The sequence below is a fragment of the Martes martes genome (assembly GCF_963455335.1).
Source record: "Martes martes genome assembly, chromosome: 3".
In the NCBI taxonomy this organism is placed as follows: Eukaryota; Metazoa; Chordata; class Mammalia; order Carnivora; family Mustelidae; genus Martes; species Martes martes.
This window is the reverse complement of record NC_137890.1, coordinates 167562743-167575139: the sequence shown is the minus strand read 5'-3', so window position 1 is coordinate 167575139 and position 12397 is coordinate 167562743. Positions and strand designations below refer to the sequence as shown.

Below are 12397 nucleotides of genomic sequence, written 5' to 3'. Positions count from 1 at the left end.
GGATCATCTACCTTGTGCACAACAGCGTGATGGGCACATAAAGACAGAGAATGCAAACAGAAAGTCAAAGACACAGTTGTTGTCCTCAAGAAATTTACTATTTAACCTCAAAAATAAATCATGAAAATAAAAGACAGTTACGAAGTTGTGAATACCACTCATGAATGGGTACAGAATAATGCATTATAAACTAGAGAAGTTAGTAGATCAGGGCCTAGAAGGGTATGGAACTGGGAAGCTGTTAGCCTGGGATCTTTCCTTCCCATTGGCCTCTCCCACTAGTTGTCCCAGCGACTGAACTGTTGAAATGTTTTTCATCATCTTTAGATGATTTTGACATCTATTTCGTAGGTGCTCTAATTCCAACTGATGATGGGGTTAGACCTCTTGAAAGATATCAGTTTTGAAGGAGGGAAGGAATACCTGAAAAGAATGAAGAGGACACTCAGAGATGGGCTGTGGCTCAAACACAGATGATGGCACAGTGATAATGAAAACCCAAGCTGGACGATCTAGGAAAGGGGGAAGCCCCACTGCGATCTGATGTAACCTTCACAAAAGCCTTATGAAATTGACACCATTATCTTCATTTTACAAATGAGGAACTAAGGTTCAGAACTTGTAAGTGAGGGAGTTGGAGTTGGAATCCAGACTGGTTTGACTCCATAATAATCCCATTTCTTCGTGATTCCTGGGGCAAGCACACTGGGTTGTTGACCTCTGTTCAAGACACTCGTTTTCTCTCTAAATCTAGGGGACTCTTTTGTTACCTTTATCTTGGATTTTTAACACCTCATACCTTTGACCATTTCCCCAGCTGGTTGGGATCACTCTGATTTCTGTTGATTTTTTAAGTAGGCTCTACACCCAACGTGAGGGTCAAACTCACAGTCCCACGATCAAGAGTTCCCACTCTACCGACTGAGCCAGCCAGGCGCCCTGTACCATTGATTTTTTTAAAAAAGATTTTTATTTATTTATTGAGAGAGAGAATGAGAGAGAGAGAGAGAGAAAGAGACCATGAGAAGGGGGAAGGTCAAAGGGAGAAGCAGATTCCCTGCTGAGCAGGGAGCCCGATGTGGGACTCAATCCTGGGACTCCATGACCTGAGCTGAAGGCAGTCACTTAACCAACTGAGCCACCCAGGCACCCTGTACTGTTGATCTTTTTAAAGAGGTTAGCAACTTCACCAAATTTGGCCCACATGCAGAAACGGTAGCAGGCCTGTCTTTCAAGCCTCAAATCAGTCCAGAGCACATTTTGGAGATCCAATTAGAGCCACTCAAATGCTTTGAAAGCCAGCTGTTGATCAGAAATGGGAATGTCAAGTTACCTTCCCCTAACAATAAGCTCATTACAAGGCACTTCAGAGAGATTCCAGCATTAAAGACCTTGCTTTGATGACTACGAAAAGGTAGGGGAGAAGTAGCAATATTAGAAGAGGTCCCCTGCCCCCTGCGAATCAGAAACTAAGGACTGTGGGAAACTCTTATAGACCGAAAGACATACATACAAATATATTTTTGTATATGGATAATAATATGTTTGTTAACTAATAAGCTTTATTTCAACCCCAGGGTCTCTATTTGGGAAGAAATTAGTTGCTTCAAGGGAGTCTTGGAAAATACTAGTTCAGTGAATGTTTGGTACGGGAGAGGGTACTACTCTTTTAATACTCAAGCGATGCTCTTGGAATGCTTTCTGTAACTGGGTTTGGATTGGCCGTCTCCCACTCTCACCAGTCTCTCTTGGTACGGATAGCACCCTAAGGATACTGGGGATGCACAGCCAAAGAAAGCAAGAAGGTATCCTGTCACTTGTTTCTTTTAACTTGTATTCTTAGTTTCTGCAAAATGACAGCTCCATTCCATTGTGGTTCTAGCTCACACGATGGCATTCGGCCCCTACTCTCGCCTTCTGACAGGTTGCTCCAAACCAAAAAGATGAAATTCATTTGTGTCAACAAGTTTCTAAAACCCCTTCAAGATACCGCCGGGGTGGAGGGTGGTGTGTGTGAGTGTGTGTGTGTGAGTGTGTGTGTGTGTGTGTGTGTGTGTGTGTGTGTGTGTGATCATTTCTTCAGATATTCACACCACGAGTAGTATTGAGCCCCTATAGAGTGCCAAAAACGACCCGAATTGCTTGGGATGTGAGAGAACCAGAGAAACGAGAAAAGAGTCCTGCCCTTGTGAAGCTGTATAGGCTAGTGGGGAAGCATTAGGGATACTGACAATTAAAAATAACGAAGTTGCATAATGTGTTACCGGGGAACTTGAAGGACCATCAGCACAAACCGTGGAAGGGAAGAGAAGGAGTGGGAGGGCAGCCTGCTTGTGGGGAGGGTGTGAGGTTGGGAGGTAGGTCACTCTGGTAAATAAGGTGGTCAGTGGAGGTCTCCCTGAGTGTGGCTTGAGCCAAGACCCGAAAGGGGGGAGGTCTTCAACCAAGCAGATGTGTAGGGAAGCACGTTCTGGAGCAGAGAGAGCAAAGAAAGGCCTTATGACGTGCTTGCATATTAAAGAAATAGCAAGGAGACCAGTGCAATCAAGGACGAAGCTGGGGGAAGAAATGAAGTAAGCCTGGTTTTCTGCTTGCTCATCATGCGTACAATTTCAAGCTTTGTATAATGCTCATACTGAAGATAATTTACCCTTAAAGAGATTTATGTTTGATATGTAAATATGGACACAATATAGTCCGGTAAAAATAAAAGCAGGTAATAAAAATAAAAAATGAAAATGAAATATATATACATATAAATAATAAATAATAAAATAATAAATAGGATTCTTTTAAACATTTTTTAAAAAGAGACATAGGCATGGCTCTCACTTTCTACTTTATACAGTTGAAAACAACTATCTCTTCACTATCATCTTGGGATGGGAGGCTTCTTGAAAACAGGAGCGACGTCTCCGGCCAGAAAGCAAGTAGCAGAACATCCCTCTGGTTGGTGGGGACGCTGCTGGGTCAGCACTCAACATATACAGGGTTTGAATTAATGCATGTTTAATTGTGCCTGTTTCTTGTGGAATATGGGTTCTTTATTTCATTCCTGATATAGTTTCTACAAACCTTTGCCTTTCTTTGAATTCCTTTGTGATGTTTTGGAATGCCCCGGTGGACTTTCCCATTGACAGTCCCAGTCTATATACAGCACAAGGTTTAACGAACCCGTCTGGCTTCCGACGTCCCCCTTCCAGGTCCGAACTACGGCCCATCCTCTGGAACTTCCACTGGGTAGTCTTTCTTCCCACTGACTTCTCTCCACTAGTTGTCCAACTTACTTAACTGTTGAAGTGTTTTCCATCATCTTCAGATCATCTTGACATCAGTTTGGTACCAGCTTCAATTCCATCTGATGACGGCCATTAGGGTGGTTTCAAGATTCCTCTCCAGGAGCATACACACATCTTAGAGTCTCACTCCCAAGAACTATTTTCCAGGTGTCCTTCTGCCAGTTTTAAACCAGTTCCTGCTTTAAAATGGCTTTAGGGAAGGACCCAAAGGAGCCATGCCGGTCCCCAAATTGCCACACAGCACCCTCAGTGAGAAACATCAAATGCTCCCTCCTGGTGTTCCGTCCTCGCCCTGTATGACATGATCAAGTACAGTTTCGTTTGGCACAGTTCTGCTATTTTCATTCTTCCAATCCTAAAAATGCGCCTACACTTTGACCGTTCAATAGTCCAAGTTGCTGGCGCTGGGCCTCACTGTACTTCAGCTCACTGGCTGTGACACCTCTAAAGGCAGGGTGACAGCAGGGGACAAACTCAGAGTTGGCCATTTCTCAAACCAGGTGCCCTAGTGTCCGCGGGAGGAACGTCGTCTGCCTTTGGCCAAACATACTGCTGTGTTAATTTTCCCTTTAGCACCATCCAGACCCCGCATCTCCTTTTGATTCCACGTGGCCATTGCCCAGGCCCTGTATTCCCTCTGTCCTCCTCTTCCAATCGTGTAAATCACCCTGCCACACTGAATTGGTACTTATTAAAGAGAGCAATCTAATGGACATTAGCACCAGCAGAAAACCACTCAAGGTGGGGTATCTGGGTCACCTCCATACATCATCAGAGTATGACTCTTTACATTACTGTCATATCAGGTTACTAATGAAACAGAAATCCTTTCTGGCAATTCCTCTTCCCCCAGCCAGGGCCTTCCTGTTCCTCCCATACGTGACATGGGACCCATTGGTATTGCCGCGTGCCCTGGGCAGCGGCAGGCGGCAGTTGTAAATGAAACTGGCAGGCTTTCCTCCTCCCATGGTAGCAGGTCTTTTTGTCTTGAATAAAGGATCTCCTTCCATGCTCCTCCCAGGACCCCCAGCAGTACTGTTCTTGACCCCTGACCATAGACCCAGATCCTGCAGGGCTTCCCCCACCCCCGCCCCCCAGCTCCAACTCAGCGCACCTTCCTGCTTACCCTTCAAGGCCTGGGATGGGAGGGGAAAGCTGGATGGAAGGCTAGTCAAGAGGGTTACCCTTACCCTACTCCATTCTCCCTTCTCCTGTCGATCCTATCAGGGGTCCATAAAGCGAGGAGGACTCTGGCCCGGGAGAGGGGGGTAGGGGTTAGGCAAACAGGCCAGGGAGGCAGTTGGTTGAAGTTTAACCACAATATTCTTGGTCTCTATTGTTTTGAGTGAGGCCCAATATTTCCACAGCAGGATTATAGAATCTGATTAACCATGTTAGACAACAATGCCGAGCTGGGATGGGCTTCCCCTTCCAGCTGCCAATATGAAAAAGTAAATATAACACCCAGATTTCAGAAGGGACTCCCAGCAGCCCCCAAGCCCTCCTCCCCAGTTCTAGCCCTACTTCTGTTTGGGGCCCCAAAGTGAGGGGAGGACGAGCGTGGCATCACATATGCTCCTTTAACTCCTGGCCCTCGGCCCAGCAGGACAGGTAATCCTGGCACAGTCTTCCCAGGTGAGTCAATGGCTTGTGCTCCCCACACCCTGGAGTCCTTCCAGGGCCTCTTCCGGGTTCCCCTGAGCTGGCCCAGACTCTCAGGAACCCATGAGGGTTAGGTGCTGAGAGGCTAGCCGCATTCAAAGGGTCCGGGAGTGTAGAGGGCCCAGCAGAATGTGCTGGGCTCCCAGAGAGAGAAACTGAGCCCGGGTAGGACTTAACAGCTTAGAAGAGCAAAGGAGCCTTTGCTGGAAGGCTTTGGTGCCATGTCATGACTTCCTGGAAGCCAGGGTAAAGAAATGAGACCCCAGAGTTGAGGAACCACCATAAGGCAGCACCTCGGGAGATGGAAAAGTATTCCTCCAAGGGTCTGGGACAAAAGACAGAGGACAGCTGGGCTTGCAGCTCAAGGAACGAGGGATCCCCTAGGTCCCTCTGCGTCACCCATGCGCACGCACACAAGCTAACTCAGACTCTTCCTGGCTGGATGTTTCCCCTCAGGGTGGGGTCTTCTGATGCCCTATCTGACACGGTGGGGGTGCGGGGAGGAATGGAGCAGTAAGGAGCAACAAGATGAACTCGCAGCTTCCAGAAGGTCGTGGCAGTTTGGGAAATCTCTCCCTCCAAAGTGGGACTCCCTTCCCTTCCATCGTTCCTCTCCGTAACTGAGTGCCCAGCATAACCCAGTGCAAGTCGGTGAGCCCACGTATTTACTGATATCGGGAACAGGGTCTAGGAACCCAGAGCTGAGGCTCTGGCTCCGAGGCGGGGGTCTTCCTGTAGTAGGTCACTACTCCTTTTGAACAGTTTCTTCTTTGGGAAAACGAGAATATAGAAAATACCTCAGGGCAGAGCTGAGGAAAGCACACATCCTGGGGTGCCTGGCCGGCTCAGTGGGTAGAGCATGTAACTCCTGATCCTGGGGTTGCGAGTTCGAGCCCCATGTTGGGGGTAGAGATTACGTCAAAAAGAAAAGAAAAACATACATCCGGATCTTATCAAAACCTAGTTAACATGAAGTCTCACCGTTTGTTAGTATAATCCCACCATGGTGATATTTTCTGAGTTAGGGTGGGCCAAAAGCGGACTCTGTTCTCAAAGAGTATTTTACTCCTTGAGAGTATGAAAGGATGAAAACAGAAGGCACACAGGAAATAGGTGTATAACACACATGACATTAATAGCTCAAATAGCGAGGGGGTAGGCAGAACAGAGAAAGAGTTTATTACATCATGAGGACGGGTTATTAAGAGGATTTTAGGGTTCCCCTGTACTCTTGGGAGCAGATCTTCCTAGTTTTGTAAATAGGAGAACACGAGGGACAGCAGAATGGTGGACAGAAGGAGAACAAGACCAAGCTGTGGCCTTTTCCATCCCCCCCACCCCACTGTCGCTATCCAGAGGAGGACCTGCTCATCTCCCAGCAGCCCAGTCGAGGAGCGGAGGTAAGAGCTGGGGGAGATGCGAGGTTTCTGCAAATAGGAAGGCAAGACGTGGGAATTCATGTGTACCGCCAGATAAAATTAAGAAGCAGTAGGGCTGAGTATTTGGGAGTCTTGGCCTTCTCTCCTTCCCCCCAAGTGCTCTGTGGAGGTGAGGTTCATCAGACCCGGGGAAGGGACAGATTCTTTCCTCGTCCGGAACACAGGAGCACTGATCTCTTTGCTTCCTTACACTCCAGAAATTCCAGGGTCAGCTCCTCCGGGTTCAGTGGGAAGATGGAGACTAGAAGCTCCTTTTTCCCTTCTCAATAACTTTTCTAGCCTTTGGAAACACTCCTTGATCTAGGAGACCGGCTGACCCGTGACAGAGCAGAGAATGACCCTGGTGGGATTTTTTCCAGGCGGTGGCCAGGGCGCTGCCCTCAAGGCTGCTGGGAAGCCCTCAGTCAGGCCGGGCCGAAGGAGGTGCTGCCCAGCTGGCCAGCTAAGGGACGAAGATTTCTCTTCCAGCAAAGAGCTTGCCTGTCCCAGCTGACTGTGGGGGCAGGGGCTCCCGTCCGCGAAGCCAAATAGGCCTTGCAGCCTAGGTGGCGCTATTTCCCTATTTTTAGGTCAAGTTGCAAGAACTTCCTCGAGGTCCCTAGTCCTGCTCCTGGTTTGCTGGCTTGCTCCTGTAAACCACCTTATATTATTTTTTTTTCTAAAAATACTCCAAAGCAATTGAAAGAGTCCCTTCTCCCAACAGCCAGCCCTGGCCCCAGCCCCGGCCCCGGGGAGCGGGCGGGTAGGCGGGGAGGTGGGCCACTGCTTTATTAAACACAGGGAAAACTAATATTTACGGAATAAAATTTATGGAGCAGCCACGAGAATTCGACCCTTTTATGTGCATGTGGGGTGGGGGTTGGGCCAGGCTGGGGGCCTGGGGAGGGGCCCAAGCCAGGGGGCAGGGCTGGAGTACAGCCTGGCTAGGCCAATTTGTAGAGGCTGGGATTTCCCTGGAATTGCCCCCAGGATTCTCAATCACCACCCCTAGCTCTGAGGGGCAAGGATACCCACCCAGGGCAGAGCCTCTGGGAGCACTGCTTCTCGAAGGATGTGTTTAGGCAAATCCCTACAGAGGCAGCAAACTTTGGGGTGAAGAGGACAGTGCGGTGGCAGGGAGATTGCTTAGGTGTGCTCTTACTTAACCTTTTAAAAAAGTCACACATTCTTTCAAGAATGCGAAAAAGTTATGCTGTTAGCATTTTATTCACAATTTCAGGGGATTCACAACCCCCTGGGCCCTCTCTGATTAAAAATGCATGCTCTTGGGGCACCTGGGTGGCTCTGTTGGTTGAGCATCTGACTCAATCTCAGGGCTGCGAGTTCAAGTTCCTCAGGGGCTCCAATTTTTTTTTTTTTAATTAAAAATTAAAAAAAAATGCATGCTCTTGACACCGTGGTCTTAACACAGAGGGATTATCCAAGGTGAAGAACCCTTATTTCCCCCCGACTCAGCTTGCTGGGGAAGTCTTCCCACTTTCCTTGTGGCCTCATACCTCATCAATACCGAAATCTGGCTTGTCTAAATTATGCCAGAAAGAAACCAGGGAGCAGAGTGAGCCACTTGAGGGCTTGTTTGTACATAGTCCCCAGTTCACTTCGATGACAGTCCGGATGGTGGGGTGTGTCTTAGGGTGCTGTGGTCCAGAAGCCGTTATTGGTGGTGCCTGGGAATGAGCCCTGGGGGAGCCCGCAGACTCTCCTGGTCGGGTGAAAGCACGGGGCCCCTGGAGTACTGAGAGCCCCTGGCTGTGAGGAGCCAGTGGCAACCAGGAGATGCTACTGAAAGGAGGCAGGGCCTTGGGAGAAGGAGGGTCACAGTGGAAGAGAGAATAAAGGCCTAACACCCTTCCCGGAGAACAGAGAATTTTGGCAGTGCATACACGCGGTTAAGAACTCAGCAGTCTCCGTTTAAATGCTGGCTGTTACTTATTAGCTGTGTGACCTTTGATAAGTCACTTAATCGCTTCCAGACTCTATTTCCAAGTGGGTGAACAATATCTTCCCTCTCTGATGCCGTGAGGATTCAACGTGAGGCGCTTATCAGGGCACCTGGTGTGCATTAACTGCTTAGTACCTGTTAGCTGCTTATATCTGTGCTGTTCTCCTTATAATCATTATTATTTTATTATCGCTTGGGTTGTCCTCTTCCCCGTGACCTGACGTAAGGACAGAAACACCCGTCCCAGACAGGGAAGGCGTGGGGATGGGGAGGCATTTGACCATGATAAGTAAACAAACTAGGCGAGGCCTCCGTGGGTCCTGCCCCAACGCCTCCCTCCACCAGACAGCTCCCCGTGAACATCTGAGCTCGACTTTCCTTCCTGTCTCTCCGAAGTCATGTTTCAGAGGGTCTTACCTAGTGAGGAGAACTTAGCCGGAAAGCCCAAGGGACTTTGCCAATCCTGGGCTGCTAAATCTTGCCCAATCTGTCCAAAGAGTTGACTTTCTCCCTAGGATGCTGCCTACCTCATAGAAACTTTGCCCTTCTTCCTGCTAAGGCGCTGTTCATTCTCTAGGCCAGTTCCGTTGTTCCAGAGAACTCTGTGCCCATTCCTGCTCCCTGCCGTCCTACCTTTTCAAATTTTCCTAGTTGCCATGTTATTTGAAGTGGCATGAAGTCTCTCCCACTCCAGTGGGAAACTACCTCAGCCCTTGTGCTCGGAGCTCTTTATAATTTCGATCCCAGACTGTGGTGTAGTCTATGTTGTCTATGCCTTGGAAACAGACAAAAAAAAACCAAAAAAACCCCAAAACAAAAAAACACCCTACATGATGTTGGGCAAGGGAGAGCGGCAGCGATCTATGCTGTGTTGTGCCCACCACGGAGAGAGTTCTCGAGATCAAAGGTCCCAAATGGAGACTTAGCGCAGGCCACAACGAGAGAAGCATGAGAAGAATCTGAAGGAGCCGATCGAGGGCCTGAACTTCATCTAGAGACAACAAGGGGTGGGGCCCGGTAGAGCGAAAGAAGTTGGTTACATGTTCTCCAGAATAAGCCATCTCGAAAGCAGGGGAGTGCGAGTGCTTTCTATCCCATGCTTAAGAGAGAATGGGTCTCTGGGGAGCACCTGGGGTTGGCTCGGGGCTCTTGAGAAAGGTGGACCAGGCTTCCTGAGAGCACTGTGCCTTTTTGCTGACTTGGCCTCTGTGCCTAGAGTCCACGGTAGGATCCTGGGTCTGGAGAACCTCCAACAAAAGAGAGGAAGGTCTGGGACTCTTGGAAGCTGGCTTCCACTCGGCTAGGGAAGGCCAGTGCCCGATGGGTGGAGCCAAGATTCCCTGGGTTAAGAGTACCTGGGCCTGTCCGTGTGAACTTCTGTTATCTCAGCCTTGCGTAGGGAGGGGGGGGGTGGGGCGAGGGGGTGGGTGGGGCGGGGGGGGGGGAGGGCTCTGACTAGATAACTCTGTGTCACAGATGTTGCTGCCATGGGAGCTCCTCTCAAGGTGACACGAGGAAGCTCTTCTCCTAGTCCATCCTCAGCAGTCGAGACAGTGATGGGCTAACTGAAGAGCCCCCTTAGCTTTTTCCTCTTGACCTTTGACAGCTGAGGTCTCTGCACAGGGCCTGAAGGACCCTAGAAAGAAAAGGAACCTGAGTTAACAGAGGTTTTGAACAGAGCCACCTACATCAGGAGAGGAACTTCCTTGCTCCCCTGGCTCTGGTGGGGGTGAGGGGCTGACACAGGTGTTCTGAAGGCTGTGTCAGGCAACGAATGTGATCTAAGACCCTGTGCCATGTGTACATCCCTTCTCCCCTCAGGGAACAACCTCCCAGACCATCACTGGAAGTGGGATAAGGAGAAAAGGAGTCAAGGTCCTTCACTCAGTACAGGAATGGCAGAGAGGAAATATCAAGGGAAAATGTGAAAGACCATGACTCCCATCCAGAAATCCATCATCTGGCGGCCTGGTCACACATATCCTCCAGTACGGTTAAGGCAGCGCCTCAATGAGGTGACAAGTCCAAGGACGTCTGGCTCGGGGGCTGCAGGTGTGTGACTCACTGTGGGCTCTTTCTCGGGCACTGGGAGGGATGGCGCCGAGGAGACCAGCTCTTCCGGCTCGTTCAGAAGTTGGTTTTCAGTCCCTTGTGGGGAGGTGCTGCTTGAGGGCTGAGGATCTCCTGAAATCAAAACGATCAAGGGAAGACAGTGGTAAATGCCCTCTTCTTACCAGGGAGTCATTAGCATTTAGCAAGCATTCTGATCAAGGTCAGAGTTCAGGATTAATAATATAAACAGACAGAAGTAGCTACAAGTCCAACCTCCAGCTGACTCTCAGGAAGCCCTGCATCTACGCTGAAGATTCAGACCAGTGTCAGTGGAGGTTTCTGCAATGATAGAAATGTTCTCCATCTGCCCTGTCCAACCTGGTAGCTGCCAGCCATGTGGGGCTACTGAGTATTTCAAGTATGGCTACAGCAAAAGGAGGAGAGGAATTTTTCATTTCGTTTCATTTGTATTTAATTGAAATATTCACAAGGGGCGAGAGCTACCACATTGGACGGCGGAACTCTAACCCCAGGGAGACCAAGTACTTCTGGAGCTACTCACCGCTGCCCGGATGTTTCTGTCTCACTTGGATCTCTTGTCTGGTGACCGCCATATACAGACTCTGTAAGTTCATGACAAAGGGTCTTCCGTCACCTAAACTGCATGCTTCTGGTAGTTTCTAGAGGGGAGAGGAGATGCTGTCATTGGTTACACTATATTGCCAGAGAAAAGCAGTTTGATATCCCATTGGCAGAAGTGGCATCAACCATAAAAGAATTTATACAGGGAAGTTCAATCCAACCACATCCATACCTTGTTGGGAACAGTATAAAGACCTCTTGTGAGGTCTTCTCTGAAAGGCAACTCCAAATGCACATCTTTAATTCCCCCAATACCTATTGTGTTTTCCCGTGAATGCCCCTGGGGTATCTGCCCAAGAGTCTCTAGGCTCTTTCTTCCAAAGGGATAACCTCTGAGAGGACTGTTTTAGGAAATCATCTTACTTAAATTGTCCCTGAGCTGTACAGATCACTGTTTTACTTACATTCCCTCCTAAAGTTCCACACTAGAGAGAGAATAAGGATGAAATGCAGGAAAGGGGAGAAAGAGCAAAACAAGAAAGACTAAGAGACAAGACTAAATTATGGAGCTGTGGTGTTTGGTCAGAGGAGATTGGGGGCGGGGGGACTAAAGTGTGCAAAGATTTGGAGGCTTCCTGGCCCTTTGACGTAGCTTTACAGCAATCCATGAACCCACAAATGGGGGCGATCATTCCCCCAAGAGGGGAGAAAACTGGCTCTTGAGGGGTGAAAAAAATCTTACTCTTTTAAGGTATGAAATGTCTACATACAGTACACAAACAGAATTTTGCTCTCCCTGTGGTATTAAAATTTCCTGAGGAGTAGGGATTAGGAAAAAGTGTCTTAGGTTCCTGAGCAAGATGAGGAGGGGGAGAAAGTTGAGAAATCCTGCTCTCATCACACACTATGTACCTATTTCCTTCGCTGTGAATGAACCGTGGATTTATATCCACAGGAAAATGCTTTGCCTAGTTCAAGTTTCACGCACTCGGCTTAACGGACTTGAAGTGACGGCTGGAGACGGAAGCAAGGGCAGTAAAAACGAGATGAAGGCGTCCGGCATCCAGGGGTCCCGAACCTGGCTGTGCTTTGCAATCTTGGAAAGGACCCAGAATGCCTTTACCTGTGCAGGCAGACCGTCCTGGTTCCCGGCCAAGCTAGCCGGCCTTGGAGGGAAGCCGTGCCAGTAGCTCACAGTGCGCCCACCTGAGAACCCTGGGCAGACCCACAGCTCGAGTCAAGGGCACGTTGCTCTGTGCTATAAAGGCATTCGTTTCTGAAAAGCCGCCGAGGGAGAAGGATGAAAGAGAGAAAGCAGGAGAAGCAGGCAAGCAGCTGCTGAACCACAGTCAGGATTATCTCTCCCCAAGGATGGTGGGAGCGGAAACCCTTGTCTATCCCCAGAAAACGCAGCATGCACT

The 12397-nt window shown here is 49.0% G+C and overlaps 1 protein-coding gene across 1 annotated transcript in view; it reads right to left on the bottom strand.

The window, feature by feature from the left end:
• Positions 1 to 9903: 9903 nt before the first annotated feature.
• NHEJ1 (non-homologous end joining factor 1) overlaps positions 9904 to 12397 on the bottom strand; it is a gene marked incomplete at both ends in the record, with an annotated part of 74380 nt that continues 71886 nt past the window's right edge. Inside the window, 3 exons of the mRNA XM_080799586.1 lie at positions 9904 to 9978; positions 10408 to 10526; positions 10957 to 11074. Coding sequence (XP_080655712.1) covers positions 9904 to 9978; positions 10408 to 10526; positions 10957 to 11074 — 312 coding nt within the window. The remainder of the gene's footprint in view (positions 9979 to 10407; positions 10527 to 10956; positions 11075 to 12397) is intronic.